At 38.3% G+C, this 19230-nt stretch overlaps 2 protein-coding genes across 2 annotated transcripts; both read left to right on the forward strand.

Annotated features, from left to right (window-relative positions):
- Positions 1-231: 231 nt before the first annotated feature.
- eed (embryonic ectoderm development) lies at positions 232-12602 on the forward strand. Its single transcript, XM_017458210.2, has 12 exons — positions 232-388; positions 5312-5464; positions 5930-6022; positions 6399-6464; positions 8950-9075; positions 9472-9553; positions 9628-9719; positions 9950-10083; positions 10685-10790; positions 10972-11130; positions 12088-12161; positions 12272-12602. Exons 1-12 carry the CDS (start codon positions 272-274, stop codon positions 12396-12398), a joined length of 1329 nt encoding a protein of 442 aa, XP_017313699.1. The 5' UTR covers positions 232-271; the 3' UTR covers positions 12399-12602.
- Positions 12603-14792: 2190 nt separating this feature from the next.
- Positions 14793-18406, forward strand: hikeshi (heat shock protein nuclear import factor hikeshi). The gene is given in 5 exon segments (NM_001200930.1): positions 14793-14981; positions 15172-15409; positions 16768-16919; positions 17040-17158; positions 18049-18406. Coding segments are annotated over 5 exon segments (594 nt in total). The 5' UTR covers positions 14793-14951; the 3' UTR covers positions 18104-18406.
- The last annotated feature ends 824 nt before the right edge of the window (positions 18407-19230 follow it).

The raw sequence follows: 19230 nt of genomic DNA on the forward strand, positions 1-19230 counted from the left end.
AATAAATAAAATACAACACGTCGCTTTTAGCTGAGAAACGTTGCTTGTGTAAAGAGCTCCATCTAGTGAACGAGGATATCTAACTGGGTGAATCCTAAATCGCAGAGTTTTTTTTTTTTTTACACGCTTAGTGCACTATCTGACGTAGAAATCATTATTTCGTGCCCTACGTAGTGCTCTAATGTGTGGAGTACGTAGGCGTTTGGGAGGTAGCCGCTGAGTCGTTTTTGCAGCAGTACACGCCTGGTTTCCGGCAGTAAAACCGTGGAGGATGAGGGGTAAGATGTCCGAGGCTCATGCCGAGGCGGGAAACGACATCATGCCGGCAAAAAAGCAGAAACTGAGCAGCGATGAAAACAGCAACCCTGACCTCTCCGGGGATGAAAATGTAAGCGAAGTGTGTATTTAAAAAAAACAAACATATTTTATAGATGTATAAACGGTTGTTTGAGGCGGTAGTAGTGTTTCTAAAGCAGTATTGTTTTAGCTCTTAGCGAAGTTGTCATTGTGGTTTGTAGTAAGTTCACTCAGCTGTTTATATAAGAGCAGGACTTTCAGCGTGTTTACATGTTTGTACTGATGGGAAATGTTTTTGTTTTCCGTTTTCTTTCCGCTTGTTTTTGTCTGCACTGAGAGCCCAGTGTGCTTTATTGACTGAGACTGGCTAATAGCTTGCTAGCATGCTGGTTGCATGGTGGGCAATTGTCTGAGTTTGTTTTGATGTTTCCTGATATGGATATTGTTTTCACGTTGTTTTTTTTATCATTACGTAATACAAAGTGTAAATTAATTAGATCTACTTCATGTGCTTTGTGGTTGGACTAGCTGCAGTGCCTTGCCTTTGTGTGTGTGTGTGTGTGTGTGTGTGGGTGTTTTATAGGGAGAGATGCTAATCCTGCTGACACACTGGTCGATTATGAAGAGCAATTGCATTGACTTTACAGTGCACCTATTATGGTTTTGAAACGTGCCTAATTTTGTTTTAAAGGCCTCATACAATAGATTTACATGCACCCAAGATCAAAAAACACTTTAATGTGCTCATAATTTAAATTGACCAGACCCCCCCAAGTGTCACAAATGACTCGTTCAATGATCCGTTCTAAAGGATTCATTCTAAACTCCTCCTTTCAGAGTGCATATTCTGCTCTGATTGGTCAGATGTCCCAGTCTGCTGTGATTGGTCCACTGCTGTCAGCGAATGTCGGAAAGTAAACGCCCACTAACATAATGAGAGTCTGTTCGCAAGCAGCCAATGAAGACCAGAGGTGGGGCTTTTTGTTACAAACCTACATAGGTTAGTGTAGGAAGTAAGCCCGGAATTGCGTAGGGGTTAGTGCACGAAGTAAGTCTGGAATTGCATAGGTTAGTGCAGGAAGTAAGCCCGGAATTGCGTAGGGGTTAGTGCAGGAAGTAAGTCGGGAATTGCGTAGGATAGTGCAGGAAGTAAGTCGGGAATTGCGTAGGATAGTGCAGGAAGTAAGTCGGGAATTGCGTAGGGGTTAGTAGTGCAGGAAGTAAGTCGGGAATTGCGTAGGGGTTAGTAGTGCAGGAAGTAAGTCGGGAATTGCGTAGGGGTTAGTAGTGCAGGAAGTAAGTCCGGAATTGCGTAGGGGTTAGTAGTGCAGGAAGTAAGTCGGGAATTGCGTAGGTTAGTGCAGGAAGTAAGTCCGGAATCGCGTAGAGGTTAGTAGTGCAGGAAGTAAGTCCGGAATCGCGTAGAGGTTAGTAGTGCAGGAAGTAAGTCCGGAATCGCGTAGGGGTTAGTAGTGCAGGAAGTAAGTCCGGAATTGTGTAGGGGTTAGTAGTGCAGGAAGTAAGTCGGGAATTTTGTAGGGGTTAGTAGTGCAGGAAGTAAGTCGGGAATTGCGTAGGTTAGTGCAGGAAGTAAGTCCGGAATCGCGTAGGGGTTAGTAGTGCAGGAAGTAAGTCCGGAATTGTGTAGGGGTTAGTAGTGCAGGAAGTAAGTCCGGAATTGCGTAGGGGTTAGTAGTGCAGGAAGTAAGTCCGGAATTGCGTAGGGGTTAGTGCAGGAAGTAAGTCTGGAATTGCATGCGTTAGTGCAGGAAGTAAGTCCGGAATTGCGTAGGGGTTAGTGCAGGAAGTAAGTCTGGAATTGCGTAGGGGTTAGTGCAGGAAGTAAGTCTGGAATTGCGTAGGGGTTAGTGCAGGAAGTAAGTCTGGAATTGCATAGGTTAGTGCAGGAAGTAAGTCTGGAATTGCGTAGGGGTTAGTGCAGGAAGTAAGTCTGGAATTGCGTAGGGGTTAGTGCAGGAAGTAAGTCTGGAATTGCATAGGTTAGTGTAGGAAGTAAGTCGGGAAATGCGTAGGGGTTAGTAGTGCAGGAAGTAAGTCCGGAATTGCGTAGGGGTTAGTAGTCCAGGAAGTAAGTCCGGAATTACTAACGACTCGTTTCATCTGTTCAGAATCGATTCCTTCTTTTGGGAGTCAATAACTCAGTTTGTTGTGCGCTTTGTTTTTTGAAGTTTTGCAGACTTTTTTTTTTACTAGGTGCACTTTAAAGACAAGGAAAGTAGTCAGTATGAAAGCGTGAGAGCGGTCTCTTACAGCACTGCTTCCCCTGATTGTGACAATTCAGGTACAGCTACATAAAAATATTATCATAAGAATCAGCTTCATAAAATTCATTGCTTACAAGGTCCGAATCAACAACTAAACATTTTAACTTTTAAGTAATAATGCCTAGTTTATTTGGAAATGAGACAATTTGAAGAAATGATTTTTGTGTTGTTGGGTTTTTCAAACTTCATGTTACTACTTTTAACTAACTCTATGGACTCTGAATAGATGAGATGTTTGTTTTGAACTCGAAGCTAGAAAATAAACTCGTACACCTCTGTCAAGTCGTTTTTAAATATTGTTTTAATTGTCCTTTCTTTTTTTAACAAGTTATGTCTTCACTACACTATTCACAACAGATTAGTGAAAGTCTTTGAAAACATTCCTGTCTCAGTGAACTGCCTTCAGTTAAATAATTTGCATAAATCTGTATGTGATTGGACAGAACAAGTCAGGGCAGAGGATCTGCTACAGAAGGCGAGCTGGTCCATGTGTTAAAAAAATAGTCTGAACTATGTTTAATTTTTTCCCCACGCTGATCAGTTCTGCTACAGTACAGTTTGAGTGCTTGGTTTCTCTGAAATATAGTCTGTACAGGATTACGCTGAGGTTTTTTTTTCTTTTCTCTTTGTGATTGTTGCGGCACAAAACACTAGATTTCGCTGCGACTTATTTATTTTTTTTTTAAATTGCAGTGCAATTTGCAGTGTTTTTTTGTAATTGAATTGGCGAAATTACTATTGCACGAAATAGTTTTGCACGGACTTTCGCGGTGATGTTTTTTGGTAAATGAGACATTTTAACTGTACTCACAGGTATTGAAGAGGGCTTTGGCCGAATGCGTGCTGTGACGACGTCACACGACGCGTCTTGGCCCAGATCTGCGGAAAATCTGCTGTAATTTTGAGAAATTGTAAGCTCCTCTGAATATTGTGTAGTTTGCTTTTGATTTTTCATTCATTCCTGCGATCACAAAATTGGGAAATCCTGGAGGTACTGAAAATACTTGGTTGGGTCCACAATTGGACCGCAGTCTGCCAGTTGACGTCCCCTAATCTAGGAGAAGAGGCATGACACTTTTTTGTTTGTTTGCTTTAGTTTTTTCCTCCAATGTCTACGTCAGAGCTCTGAATATTGTACCATATCTGAAACCGATCTAATACTGACGTGCTCTGGTTTTGTTGTCAAGTTACATGAAATATCAGAGGCACAGTCACTGCATACTTTAAGGCAGTTAATGTCCCTGATTTAGTGTTTGAGGCCACTATTGGATCACAGTCCATACAGGATTTTGCAGAGTTATTTTGTGATCGTTACAGTCAAAAATTCTTACTTTTGCTGCGGCTTTTTTCAAAATTCATGATGCAATTTGCAGAGATTTTTGTGGGAAAACTACATGAATTGGCGAGTTTGCAATTGCGTGACATTTCTTTCTCAGTGATGTTTGTTGGTAAATGAGACCTTTTAGCTGTACTCATGTTTGACGCACGTGAATTGAAGACGGCTTTGGCTGAATAAACGTGATGACGTCACATGATTGGCCCAAATCTGCGGAAAATCTGTGGTAATTTTGAAAAATTGCAAGCTCCATTGAATATTGCAGCATTACTTTCTGCGACTGCAAAATCCTTGAGGGACTGAAATTAGGGCTGCAACTAACGATTATTCTGATAATCGATTAATCTGTCAATTGTTTCTTCGATTAATTGATTAGTTGGATTAAAGGCTAGTTTTATAATCTGTATTTTTTCGAAAACACATTATTTCACATTCTGCTTGATGCTGTCCTTCAAACATTATGCAAATTAAAGGCTATGAAAAAGGTATTAAATGTATCTATGTGGGCTGTGCTATACATTGTGCAAAGGATTTTAAAAAAATATTAACATTATATTTTGAAAACAAAAAAAACCTGATTGTCCACAAGCTTTAAAGCAGAAGTTCAATCACTAATTCATTAACTTCATTCGAAGTTGAATGTTCTGCAGTAACACACACATTCACTCATTTAAACACAGTCACGTTACTTTATTCTGTAAATGTATGACACTTCTTACATTTATGTACAATGACATGTTCATTATATTTACTACTCTCAATTACTTTTGTTTCTAAATATAGTATCAAACAACATATTTGATCAAAATGAATATTTTAGGCAGAGTTATTGCGCTTCGTTTCTATCGCGTGCTGTTTGATGGACTTGCATGTGTGGACTCGCACTCATTCAGTGAAGTTTAATGGAGACTCACTCGCTGTCAGGAGTTTTTATGTAAAATGGAAATACTGGTGTGAATTTCTAACATTTACAGATAAGCATGTAAAGGTAAAAATGTCATTTTGGTGCTGAAGAAAACACGTCTGGAACACAAACAGCACACTTGTCTGTTGCAGCATCTGATGCAAACCACGTTAATACACTCATGAGTTTGATTGAAGCGCTTAATATAAAACATTCTCATGTTTTGGACGACCTGGATCGTGCACGTTTCCCACAGCAGCAGCTCACTCTGTGACCGCCGCTGTTTCTCAGATGTGTTTTATTCATAGAAATGTGTTTTTCACCGTTATGAAGTGACGTCACTGACGGGGTTATTCACAGTGACGTGAATAATAGACCTGACTAATCCATAATGAACTATTTTAATTATCGATTAACTGAAATCAGGTTGATATTTGAGAAGTCATTTTGGATGAAGCACTAATCGTTAATCTTGTTGCCGTGTTCTAGGACGATGCTGTCAGCATTGAGAGCGGAACGAATGCTGAGCGGCCCGACACTCCTACAAACACGGCTAGCGCCCCGGGCAGGAAGAGCTGGGGCAAGGGCAAGTGGAAATCGAAGAAATGCAAATACTCCTTCAAGTGTGTTAACAGCCTGAGGGTAAGAAAGGAGCATCACTACTTTCATCCAGGCTTTATCAGCCTCTGTGCTGAGTCCAGTCATCACCACATACTACTACTAGACATTTATAATATCCTCAGTGAGAGATCAGATACAGTGCCCCCCAGTAATATTTGATTTCATAGGGGTGCCAATAATTGTGGCACACCTATATTTAACAAAGATGTTTTTATATAAACATGTGTTGTGTTTGCAGTTGTTTGATATCCATGAGAGTAGAGTATTTTTGTGATTCATTTTATTTTTTTTAATATTTATTATTATTTTTTAAACAAAGGATCAAGAAGTTAAACAATAAAGACATTTTTTCACAGCCTTCTTTGCTCATATTTACCAAGGGTGCCAATATTAGCGAAGGGCACTGTATCTTGATGAAACTCTGCTTAATTGAAAGTGGTGTATATGTCTGTTTGTTCTGATCATTCTGTTTAATGCCTTTTTTAGGAAGACCACGGCCAGCCTTTATTTGGGGTCCAGTTCAATTGGCACAGTAAGGAGGGCGACCCCCTCGTCTTCGCAACAGTGGGAAGCAACAGAGTGAGTGGCTCAAGCTGAGTATGTGATGAACCACTAAGTATCGTTGTTTAGCCTCTAGCCATTACTTTTCTGACATTTTTATGTCAAACAATAACAACTGGCCCATTTATTAGCTGTTAAAAGGCCAAATAAGGATGGTTTATATTTGTGTTGAAGCATTCACGTTTCAATGCATGGAGAGGGGGTTTATGGGTAAATTCAGTGCACAGATGGCTGATGTGCACACCTCCAAAATACCATGGCTGACCAGGTTTTAAGAAACGTACTATTTTTTTTTTTTTTTTTTTTATCTCTCAGATAAAAGAAAAATGAACTTCATGATGAATGAATAACTAAATACTTCTCTCTCTCTCCCTCTCTCTCTCGATCTCTACAGGTCACCTTATATGAATGTCATTCCCAAGGAGAGATCCGGCTCCTGCAGTCTTATGTAGATGCAGATGTATCCTTGATTCATTCTCTTTATTCCTCATCTCCTTATCAATGTCTACGTTTACATGGACAGCAATAATATAATTATAGACCTTATTCTGAATAAGACAATATTGTGATTAAGGTGTTTACATGAGTTGCTTTTAGAATATTCCGTTCATGTTCTTGTTTTACATGTTATAGGACGTAGATTGATGAACAGCACACCTCATTACGTCACCGCGCCACGCCGTCCTTCCAGAATTTCACGTATCAACATACAGTTCGTCTTCGATATGGTGCTGTATACAATATTGGGTGTTTTTATTTTTAATTTTGCGAAAGCTTAAAATGCGGTTAGTTATTTGTCTTGCTAAACGTGCTAATAGACGACTGCTTGAAGCCATGGGCTGCGTCCCAAACCGCGTACTTGCCTACTATATAGTAGCTCAGATACATGTTTCTGCTGCTATACAGTAGGTAAGTACGCGGTTTGGGACACAGCCGTGCTCTCTTGTTTGCCGTCAAACGGTTGAGCGCTGCCGTGTGTGTATGTGTCCTGTCGCACAATGCGGTGAAAACTCCCACACAACGTTAATAGTGTAATTAAGGTGTGTACATGTCTGTAATACATGTTGATCATGCGACTAAAACAGAAATACTCCACGTCTTAATTCGATTTGTGTTTACTTTGAGTATGACTTTAATCGGATTAAGGTCATCAGTAATCACTGACTACGTTTACATGGACAGCAGTAATCTAATTATTGACTTTAATCTAAGTAAGGTAATAATGTGTTTAAGGTGTTTGCATGAGGCGCTTTTAGAATACTCCTGTCATGTACCCGTTTTACATGTTATTGATCATAATTAGATTAAGAGCCCGCGTCATTACGTCACCGTGCCACGCCGTCCGATGTCCCTCCAGAATTTCACGTATCGACATACAGTTCGTCTTCGTTATGGTACCGTATACAGTTTTGGGTGTTTTTATTTAAATTTTTTACGAACGATTCAAGTGCGGTTAATTATTAGTCATGCTATACGTGCGAATAGACGACTGCTTGAAGCCGTGGGCTGCGTCTCAAACCGCATACTTACCTACTGTATAGTAGCCGAGATGCATGTATTTTTCCCCACTACAGGCCTATATTAGGCAAGTATGCAGTTTGGGACACAGCCGAACTCTCTTGTTCGCCGTAAAATGGTGAAAACGCTCACACGACGTTCATAATGTGATTAAGGTGTTTACATGTCTGTAATGCACGTCCATAATACGATTAAAACAGGAGTACTCCACCTGTCTTAATTCGATTAGAGGATTATTGTTGTCTATGTAAACGCAGTCACTGTTTACATGATAGTTTCTTAATCAGAGTTTCCTCTTAATAGGGTTAATATCGGATTATTGTTGTCCATGTAAACATACTGATTACCTTTATTTAGTTAAATCACTAACAGTAAAATGTAGTACAGGGCTGCACAATATACCATTAAATGTTATCACAGCTGGTAATATACAAATGAGCACTTCAGCAAATCAGTGTTCAGACCACTTAGATGTTCTGTATACATTTGCTGAGGATGTTTTTGATCAATTGCAACATCGTTTCGAAAAAATGTAAGCTATTTAACCATGAAACGTCAGTGTTTTACTATATGTGTAGTGGTCTGAACAAACCTGTTAGATGCCTCTGAAATAGGGGAAAAAAAGGGTTTTGCCCAAAACATACATTAACACACAAACTTTCCGAAAATTTATATTTCAGCAAAACAACGCGGAAATGTTACTTTTTACGTTTGCTGAGCTACGTTCCTCCAAATATCCCACTGAGCCATCAGTATAGCCAGGAGTAAACACAGTTAGCAAGGTTTTAGACATCTTTAGGCAGACTAAGTGTGATTTCTTCATTCGGTGTCATGTTTAAGTTGTTGGATATTTACATACTATATGCGCTTTAACCTAATCAAAGTACCAGCTGACAAATTGTCTGTGAATCTCTACACTGCTATCAGAATAAAATTTTTAACATCGTCCATTTTAGCTGACTTTGGAGCTCTAGTTCTGACTAAAATGACGCCTCAGGTGCTGCTAGAGTGCTCGTAATGTTTCAATAGGTTGTTTTCCCCACTTGGGTGTTATTCAATCAAATTTTTGGGAGAATTTAGAAATGTATGTATTTATTTTTAAAGATATGGTGAACCTTGACTACATTTTGATTTCAATATCAAACCTCTGTTTAATAAACTTTTTATTTAGCTTTATACAGACCAAAATGCATTGTTCATGATTCAGAAATAAATATATAAAAAAAGCAGTCTTTTCGGTCAATTTTTCTTCATTCAGATTTTGTTCAAAACATTCTGGGAATCGAATCGTGAAGTCAGTATCGTGAATCAAATCGAATCATGACTGAGTGCTGCTCTGGTATTGTAAAGGAAAAAAATCCATGGTTCAGTCCTCGGTTATTTATGAGGTATTTGAGTAGATTTATTACTTCTTAACGACTGCACAGGCAGATGAGAACTTCTACACCTGTGCTTGGACGTATGACACCAGCACCAGTCACCCTCTCTTGGCGGTGGCTGGCTCCCGAGGCATCATCCGCATCATCAACCACATTACTATGCAATGTGTCAAAGTAAGTTAACATTAACACGTAATGATTTTCACTCTCCTTATGTCCACTAGGGAGTTATTATATGCCATCCTTTCCATAACCAAACACCATGCCTCTAGCACAGGTGTAACAATCGAGGGTTTCTGTTTGAAGGACTAAGGAAAGTGTAAACATTGTGACCACTATAAGACAAGAGCAATGCGCAAAACTATATTTTAATAGAATGCATGACCGCAAATATGCGCTACACTAAACAACAGAAATATCATCAGGATTGAGACTAATATATTAATTATTATAGCCAACTTGTATTTGCCCCGTTTTGTCCCAGAAGTTCTTTATACAGATTAAACAACAATACGGTTACATACATACTAGGAAAATCATGTGATATTTGTGGTCATTGTCTGCTTGCAGCATTATGTGGGACATGGAAACGCAATCAACGAGCTTAAGTTTCATCCGAGAGATCCCAACCTACTGCTGTCTGTGAGCAAAGGTAAAGAATGCATTTAATGCTAAACAAGGCTATTGCTCGAATATGTTGCTGACTTTTCCACTGTCACTGATCAGACCATGCGTTACGGCTGTGGAACATCCAGACGGATACGCTCGTAGCCATATTTGGAGGTGTGGAGGGCCATCGAGATGAGGTCTTGAGTGCGGTAAGTTTGGAAATAGGGTCAATTGAGAGAGAGAGAGAGAGAGTGTGTGTGTTTGTGTCTGTGTGTGTGTGTGTGTCATTAAAACATCTTTAAAAAAGTGTACTTATAGTGTAACAGTGAAATCAGTAACAATAAACTGTAAAAAGGTTTGTGTGTCCAAAGTGTCTGAAGTCTAAAAAGTAAATTCCCATTTGAATGTAGCTCTTATTATATGATCCTGCGGATTATAGGACTTTGACCTACTAGGGGAGAAGATCATGTCCTGTGGAATGGACCACTCTCTGAAACTGTGGAGAATAAACTCAGAGAGAATGCAAAAAGCAATACGAGGCTCTTATGAGTACAACCCCAGCAAGACCAACAGGTAAGAACAGTTACACTGTAGGTTATGGCTATAGTTAGTAAAGTCCCAGGCAATGTATTGTGCAAAAAATGTTTATATGATACCAAAAGTGAGTGCTAAAATTGAAACATGCAGTGCAGCTTAAAAGGCTGTGAAATATGAGACAAATATTGTTAAACAGCAATTTAGTTGCTGATCAGTCTGATCTGGGAATGGTTCAGGCGTGCTTCCAAATTATAATAAATACACTTGATTGACATCACTTAGTCCTAGCCTGCTACATCAGAATTAAACACAGTAGTGAAAGCAAGAAGAATTGGGATTCAGCCGTACATGTACAAATCTAATTAATTATCCTGTAGGCTACTTTTTCATTTTTTTAATCTATGTGGAATGACAAATTGCTTTGCCTTGACATTGGTCAGGAACAGTACATTTATACATATAAAGAGGTGGAATTCTGCCAAAGTACATTGTGTGACCCTTAACCCATTATTAAACTGATTTTAAAAAAGCAGTCACTGATTTATGTTCCTTAAGTCTTTGAAAAATGCATATTATTATTATTATTATTATTATTATTATTATATGGCCTATTGTTTATAGCTGTTTCATATTTCAGGCCTTTTGTGTCTCAGAAGATTCACTTCCCAGATTTCTCCACACGGGACATCCACAGAAACTATGTAGATTGTGTGCGCTGGCTTGGGGATTTAATTCTCTCCAAGGTGAGATTTGATTATTTACATCAGGAGTCACAGCACAGGACTTATTCAGGATTGAATGTGAGAAAATAAATCTCTGTAAGACTGTCTGTCCGTCCTGTTTTATATTGATCCTCGATCCTTTTTCAATTTCTGTTTAATTATTCAATTAACATTCTATACTGGATCACTTTCTGTGTCTTAGTCCTGTGAAAACGCCATCGTGTGCTGGAAACCCGGGAAGATGGAGGATGATGTTGATCACATCAAGCCCAGTGAATCCAACGTGACCATTCTGGGCCGATTTGACTACAGTCAGTGTGACATCTGGTACATGCGCTTCTCGATGGACTTCTGGCAGAAGGTGCCTACAAAATGCACAGAAAAGTACCTCTGCTGCATCTGAAATCACTCTCGTACTCCCTCCTTCACTGTTTACTATGCTTACTTGCAGTGTATTGCGCTATATTGGGCAGGAGTAACGGAGACCCCAGACTTGATGTACGCAATGCAGGGAGTGTAATTTGTCCACTGAGAATTCAGACAGTGCTAGAAAATGGCTGCACCCCAAATAGTGCACAATAGGGTAATTAGGGAGTGACCTGAACCACTGCACTATTTTAATCTGAATAAAATTCCAGTTATTGTAGTGTATAATAGTTTAAGTTAGGAAAAAAAGTGTCAGACTATAGCAGAGTTGAGTCTACATTTGTTAAAATATATAATGGTTCTTAACAATATCTCAACGACAAAATATACGAACAGGATTTATAGCACACCACTGGTGAAATTTATTTATTTATTTATTTATTTATCTATCTATCTATCTATTTATTCATTCATTCATTCATATCTGATTGGTCAGATGTTGATTTAATTTTCTACAAGTGCAGCTCTGACTAGTTCAAATCCCCAGTTAATATTAATCGGCTAATTCTAATATGATATTGTTTCTATAGAAACAATTAATTTATAGGGACTTGTGGACTTAAATAATTTGTCTAATAAACAGATTTTTAAGATACATATTTTATGGATATGAGTATTGATATAGTGATGCTTTCTGTAAGGAGACGTTTCTTTAACGTTTATGGAAGGAGTCTCCAGTATCAGCACTTTGTAGCAGTTTTCTGTTACAGTTACAGGAGTACTCGAGAGTTTTATCCAGGACAGAGGACTTTGTGCTTTCTGGTTCTCAGAAACAGCATTTTTTTTTGCCAATATTTACTTAAAGAGAAAAACCTGAGGTTAGTGAGGGAACAAATGTTTATAAATATTTATGTAATCTGACAGTTTGTTGCGGTATTTGCTGTTGCTACAGATGCTGGCTCTGGGAAATCAGGTCGGAAAACTGTACGTGTGGGACCTGGAGGTTGAAGATCCTCATAAAGCAAAGTAAGTTCAATCCTTGCCCACTTCACATACTAGAAATGTTCGTTTTTACGCAAGCCCCTACTCTTAATATCTGTACTATAGGATTGATGGCCACTTTGCTCATTCTACAGGTGCACCACTCTCACGCTTCCTAAATGCACTTCAGCCATCAGGCAGACCAGCTTCAGCAGAGACAGCAGTATTCTCATAGCAGTGTGTGACGATGCGTCTATCTGGCGCTGGGACAGGCTACGCTGATGACCTTTCATACCCCGATGCTTTTCTTTCCCTCTCTGACCGCTAGAAAGGAGCGCTCGTCACAGGACACGTTCTTTATGGTTAAGCAACCCGGACTATGGATGCTTATTAGCTTAAGCTTTGGAAGTTGCTTACCTCAGATGTGTCTGCTTTTTTGTTCTTTTGTTACCTTTTTCTGTCTTTAATAAAACCTATTTTTACTTGTTTACCTTGCTTTTTTAGGACAAGAATATCTGTCTGAATGACTATCAAACTGCTTATAATGTGTGAGGTTTTTAACCTGACTGTTGTGTTGAGTGTGTCGAGGATGAATTTATTTGCAGCTATAGTCTGGTAATCATCTTACACAGTGGTGAATAAACATTAGAAACACCCCCAAGAGTAAAAAAAACTAGCCAAAGGCAGAGTAAATAAACCAAGGAAGAATTTTCTTTTATTAGATTAACAAGTACTATTTTACAATTTCCTGCTTACAAATAAAACAATCTTTAAAGCAAAGGGAAACTTTATGGCAAACACTGTATAAATAAAATTAAGCACGTGAGGCCAGAAACTCCCACTGAGAATGTAAACCCACTCAAAATTGTCTTAACAAAATGAGCAAGATCATTGTACTGTACCTGATTTGATGATAGGACCAGATCCTGACATGCTTCTACTGCTGTGCCTCCTCACCCTCTGGACCTGCCTTGTTCCTCCTGATGCTCTACTTTTGCTTGGAGCTCCTGCACTTGTCATTGATTTTATTTTACTGCCAGGATGGTCCGAAGTGAATACTGGCACGACTTTTACTGGCACGACTTTTGCTTCCCCAAAACACTTTTCGCCCAAGTGTCTCTCTTGCTTCAGTAGATAATCTCACCTGTTTACTGTGGAGTTGTGCCTAAGAACTGCTGCTGTAATCATAGACTGATGCTCATACTGAACATTCTTTCAACACAGTACTGTTTCACTTTATAGTATACAGTACAAGAGCAATGGTTTATACTACTATCTGGTGTCACCCAGAAGAGGATGGGTTCCCTTTTGAGTCTGGTTCCTCTCAAGGTTTCTTCATCATGCCATATCAGGGAAGTTTTCCTTGCCGATGTAGCTGTTGGTTTACTCATTAGAGATCTACATCTTGATTTCGGTAAAGCTGCTTTGTTGCAATGTCTGGTGTTAAAAACGCTATACAAATAAAATACTACAATATATATTAATGACAGGATCTATTATTCAGTATTGCTTCCCATCATTTCGCATTATATTGTTCCAAATTGTTATCATGATAGAGAAGATATGGCCTGCTAAAAAAGTGCCCTGATTTTGGTTGGTTGAAAACATTTAGAGATGGAAAATTTTTTTATCAACTAATTAAACCTGAACCGCTTGCTTTTTTTTCTTTTTTTTTTCTTTTCTTTTTTTTTTTTTTTTACCTCACTGTAAAGTAATATGCTTCAATAATCTATACAGTGTATTATATATACAGAACAATGAACGTACCATTAAAAAAAAAAAAAAAATTAAACCAGTTCTTTGTTTGGAAAGAATACTCATATACTGAAATGTGTTGTTTAAAAAGGCTGCTTATATTTTTTGTTAAAAGATTTGAATTGAATCTCAATCAGAAATAGCAGTTGAAAACTTTTCGTTGTTTATGGAACAAAACAAAAACGCCATTAAAGTATATTATTATTATTATTATTATTATTATTATTATTATTATTATTATTATTATTATTTTTAAACATTTTAGGTGCCCATTTGCATCATTAGTATAATAGCATATTTTTAATGTAACCTTGACAGCTTTGAAGAAGTGAACAACGCATCCACAAAACACTCAGCAGCTGTCCATGTTCACCTTCACAAATCAGTAATCAGAAATAAGTGAATTCAGTGGGTACAGCTAGTGTAAAATAAGAATAATAGCTATTATTATTATTATTATTACCATCATCATCATAATAATTATCATTATTATTAGTATTATTGTTGTTGTTGTTGTTATACTTATTATTATTATTATTGTTGTTGTTGCTGTTAGTTATTATTATTATAATTATTATTAGTAGTATTATTGTTATTATAATAATAACTATGGTTGTTGTTGCTGTTAGTTTTATTATTATTATTATTATTATTATTATTATTATTATTATTATTATTATTATATGCTCAGTAAAGGACCTCAGAGAATAATTTTGTTTTAACTTAAACCTAAATTGTCCACCTCGAGCTATCATGTATGTATTCGCCGAAGACTACACGTGACCAACAGTCACGCTCTTTCCGTATTTTATTTCCGGGGTCAGAGGGTGGAGCAGTTGTTTCAGTTTATCAGCTCCGGGTTGAGGACTGCCTACTTTTCGAAGTTTCTAGCAGCAGGAGAAATATTTGCAGGCTGATGTGAGCTGCTTGTGGACTCATCAGACCGGTTGTAATGCTTGTCTCTTTGCGGCCAGACGAGCGCTCATAAAGCCATGGTTAGATTTTCCGGAGATTTTTACGTGTTTTATGTAATCATTTAATAAACCAGCCCTGCACTGGAGATCAGACTGACAGCTGATCATGTTTGGGTGTTTAGTTGCAGGCAGATTGGTGAGTATTGATGCTGACTGTGAGCATCAACATCAGAATACAGTTTTATTTATGTGATTAAAATGATTTGTATGCATGTGAAGAGTCCAGCTTAGTTATACAGTCCAGTCTAGTCCAGTCCAGTCCAGTCCAGTCTAGTGTTGTGTAGTGGATCTAAAATCATTAAAATGGTCTCACTTGTCCACTGAAGGTCCAGACCGATGCCCAGCAGGTCTCTGGTGATAAATTTGTGTTCAACCTGCCTGACTATGAGAAGGTTAATCACGTGGTGGTGTTCATGCTGGGCACAGTGCCTTTTCCTACTGGCATGGGAGGTGCTGTTTACTTCTCCTTCCCCGATCCAAGTGTGGGCCAAGTGTGGCAGCTGCTCGGCTTCATCACTAACGAGAAGCCAAGTGCCATCTTTAAAATCTCTGGCCTAAAAGCTGGTAAGTTCATTATAAATCAGTTCCCTTATGTCATCCAACATGATCAACTTTTGACCTACGAAAAGTGTCACTCGGGTGTCAAGGGCCATTTCTTTTACATAGTATTAAAATTCTACAGACGAACATAATTCGCACGAATAATAATGTCAAAGCAGAACGTAAGGCATTTTTGGGTCAGTTACTCCTTTTTAAGAGCGCAAAAGTCTCTCGACATCCTGCAAAATTCCTGTAGGACAATTAGTAGAAATGATAGGGCTACTATTTTTAAAAACTCCCAGTGCATTACTATAATAAAGGCACAATCGGCATAATGATGGGTAACTTCAAAAGACATGCACACGTACACTGTATGGCCAGTGGCTTTTAGATCCAGTGAAGGGAAAAGTTAATGCTTCAGCAAATAAAGATATTCTAAAGGCAGCAGTTTGGGGAAGGCTCTCATATGGCTGTGTTGGTCATGTGTTCACATACTTTTGACCATGTGTGCGTGTGTACAGTCCCTTCTGAATGTATTGGAACAGCAAGGCCGACTTTATTGTCTTCACTATACACTGAAGTCATTTGGGTTTGAGATCAAAAGATGAATATGAGACGATGGATCAGAATTTCAGCTTTCATTTCCTCACATTTACATCTAGACGTGTTCAACAACTTAGAATATGGCACCTTTTGTTTGAACCTTCCCAATTTTTTTCTTCTTCAAGTGATCAAAAATATTGGAACACGTGACTGACAGGTGTTTCTTGTTGCCCGGGTGTGTCCTGTTCTACTGATTTGTTTAAAGAATTAATAGCTCTGAATGTCCACCCTTACTTTGCGCCCTGGGTTTCCCCCTGTGAAGACTGTGTTTTGTTGTTAAAAAAGGATAAACCGACATGAAGCCAGATTAATTTGAGCTGCCAGGGTGGATATTGTAACTCATAAGCACTCTTTACAGCTGTGGTGAGCAGAAAAGTATCTCAGCACATGTTGTTGTCTGTGTCCAGTGTAAAGGCCAATAAATACTGACTGTATTTATTTTACTCTCTGATCTGAAGCTGTTTCTGATCAAAAATTAAAATGAGAATACTCGTTATTGACATAATATAGTAAACCTCTTGGTCGCTGAATATAAATACTATTAGAACTGATATAAATATATGGCTAAATTTGTTATAAAGTATGTAACCAAATGGAGCAAATGATTTATACCAGAGTCAGTTAGGTAATTTTGCCTATACTCCTATATGCCTATAATATTTGCCTATATATGTTGCTGACGATTTTATTTAACTAACTGTGAAATTGAGGGGGGAAAATGAGATCACAAATAAATTACAACTAATGGTGTATCGTTAGTGTATCCCTATCTTTTAAAGGTGAAGGTGGAGCTCATCCGTTTGGGATGATGGTTGCCCCACAGGCCGCCTCGGTGGCTCAGGTCGGCGTTTCCGTTGAACCCCTCGACCAGCTCGCTCAACAGACACCAGTTTCCAATGCAACCGTCTCCACCATGGATTCCTTCACACAGGTGACCAACAGAAGCTTAAGTCGAACAATCTTTACGTATTTATTTGTGTTATTTGGTGTGGTTCATCTTGGACAGAATGTCTTGGCTTGATGTTAACCTCCTGTGTACTACTCTGGATAGTTCACCCAGAAGATGTTGGAGAGCCTGTACAACTTCACCTCCTCCTTCGCTCTGTCACAAGCTCAGATGACGCCAAACCCCTCGGAGATGTATGTTCCAGCCAGCTCCATCCTTAAATGGTGAGAGGTTTTGTAAATTTGAGCATTACACCTAAGTTAAAAACCCCCTTTTATTTTTTAGGTTTTTGTGACCGAAAGGTTTTATGCACAGTTCTAAAAGAATTTAAGTGTCACTACACAAGCTTAACCTCAATTATAACCATGACTGACCATTTTTGCTGGTTGGAGATAACCTATTCCCCAAAAAAAACCCTGAGAATTTAAAAGTGGAAATAGATGAAAGTGAAACTGAAAGTGGAAGTATTTGAGGTTTTTTTTTTTTTTTTTTAAATACCCAAATCTGTTAAAGCAGTAGTGTATGTAATGAAAGAAAATAGTTTGTTTATTATTTGGTAAAAATAATACAGTTGAGACCAAAACAATTTACAGTGCAGACCTGCCAAGCTTTATGCATTTTGCGTAGGTCCGCTTTTTAACACCGGAATATGCTGCTACAAGTGATCACACAAAAATACCCAAAAAGAGCAGTCTTCTTTCCGTCCTCCCCATCAAACCGCCAGATAACGTAGTCGACATATGAAAGAGGTTGAAACCTTAAATATGTCTAGAAGGTGTTAAATCTAATATGTACAAATTATTTTAATGGTAATGATGCTTAGTTGGAGCAGTGACCTACTACGTTATGTTTTTGTTTTGTTTTGTTTACAAATACCACAACGAGTGCAAAACTGAGCTGGAATTGTAGAAGTCTTAAACCAGTCTTGTGAAACCTTCATGTCCTTTTTTGCTGTTGCTGTGTCCTAGTACCACACAGGCTTTTGTTTGAGTTTGGTTGGTTCAGGTACAAGTCTCTAGTTTAGTAGATGTGTCATCCCCAGTTGTTTAGTGTGTAGATCGTTCAAAAGTAGTAACCTCGATTACGTTTTTGTGTTCTTGTCCTCCCTGTCCAGGTATGAAAACTTCCAGAGACGAATGGTGCAGAATCCAAACTTCTGGAAAGCATGACATGCTTGATTATATAAGCTCTTAATTAACAGAGGAGCAGAAAATTGGGAATTCATATTATCATTTGGCTTGCCTTGAAATATCTGGCTTAAGAATATCATGCCAATATCAGTATATCTCATGTATTTTATATCCCATATGGAACAGCAACAAAGTAAATATGATATTACTGACGGTGTTTTAATGCAGCGGACACTGACTGGTTGTTTTCAGGTTTGCTAGCTGAGGATGTTACAGAATTTTCATATTGAATGATTGATGTTTGTAATGTGGTTATAAAAACGCAGGCCTTCACACCTCTAACTTTTTTGTAATCTGGTGTTCTAGACATAAAAAAAAAACATGTTTTATAGATTTTTTTTTGCTTTATGTTTTCATTTTTTGGGTGAAGAAGAAATTTGACAATAACAGCTTTTCTTTATCTGATGGATGACTGTTAATTGTGAAGTCTTGCAAGTGAATGAACAATTTTCTTTTCTTGATTCTAGTCTATTCATGTGCGAATGTCCAACATAAGCTGTAAGCTATGTCAGCCAAATGTGAGTTACAATGCTAAAAACGAAACAAAAAAAAACATTCTGTCCAAAAATTATTTGAGCATGTTGGATGTTCTTCGAACATTTTATTGGTGAAGAGTGTATTAAAGGAAGAGAAAAGCCCTTACGCTCATTGGTCACTTTATTAGGAACACCTGTATAACTTCTCATAAATGTGGTAATCTAATCAGCCAATGAAGTAGCAGCAGTGCAATGAATAAAATCATGCAGGTCAAGAACTTCAGAGCCTCACCCAAGCTGGACAGTGGCAGATTGGGAAAACATCACCTGCTCTTTCTTCTATCTTCAATTGTCTGGTTTTTGGGAGTCTGAGATTTCTGTTCTTGGCTGACAGGAGTGGAACCCAATGTGATCATCTGTTGTTGTAACTGATATGCCTCAACGTTTGATGTGTGTTCTGTGATGCTTTTCTACTTACCATAGTTGTACAGAGTAGTTATTAGTGCTACCATAGCCTTCCTGTCAGTACGACCCATCTGTCCATTCTCTTCTGTCATCTCTCATCAACAAAGAGTTTCTGCCCACAGAACTGCTGCTCACTGGATGGTAATTATTTATTCATTCATTCAT

The sequence above is a fragment of the Ictalurus punctatus genome, chromosome 26 (assembly GCF_001660625.3).
Source record: "Ictalurus punctatus breed USDA103 chromosome 26, Coco_2.0, whole genome shotgun sequence".
Classification (NCBI taxonomy): Eukaryota; Metazoa; Chordata; class Actinopteri; order Siluriformes; family Ictaluridae; genus Ictalurus; species Ictalurus punctatus.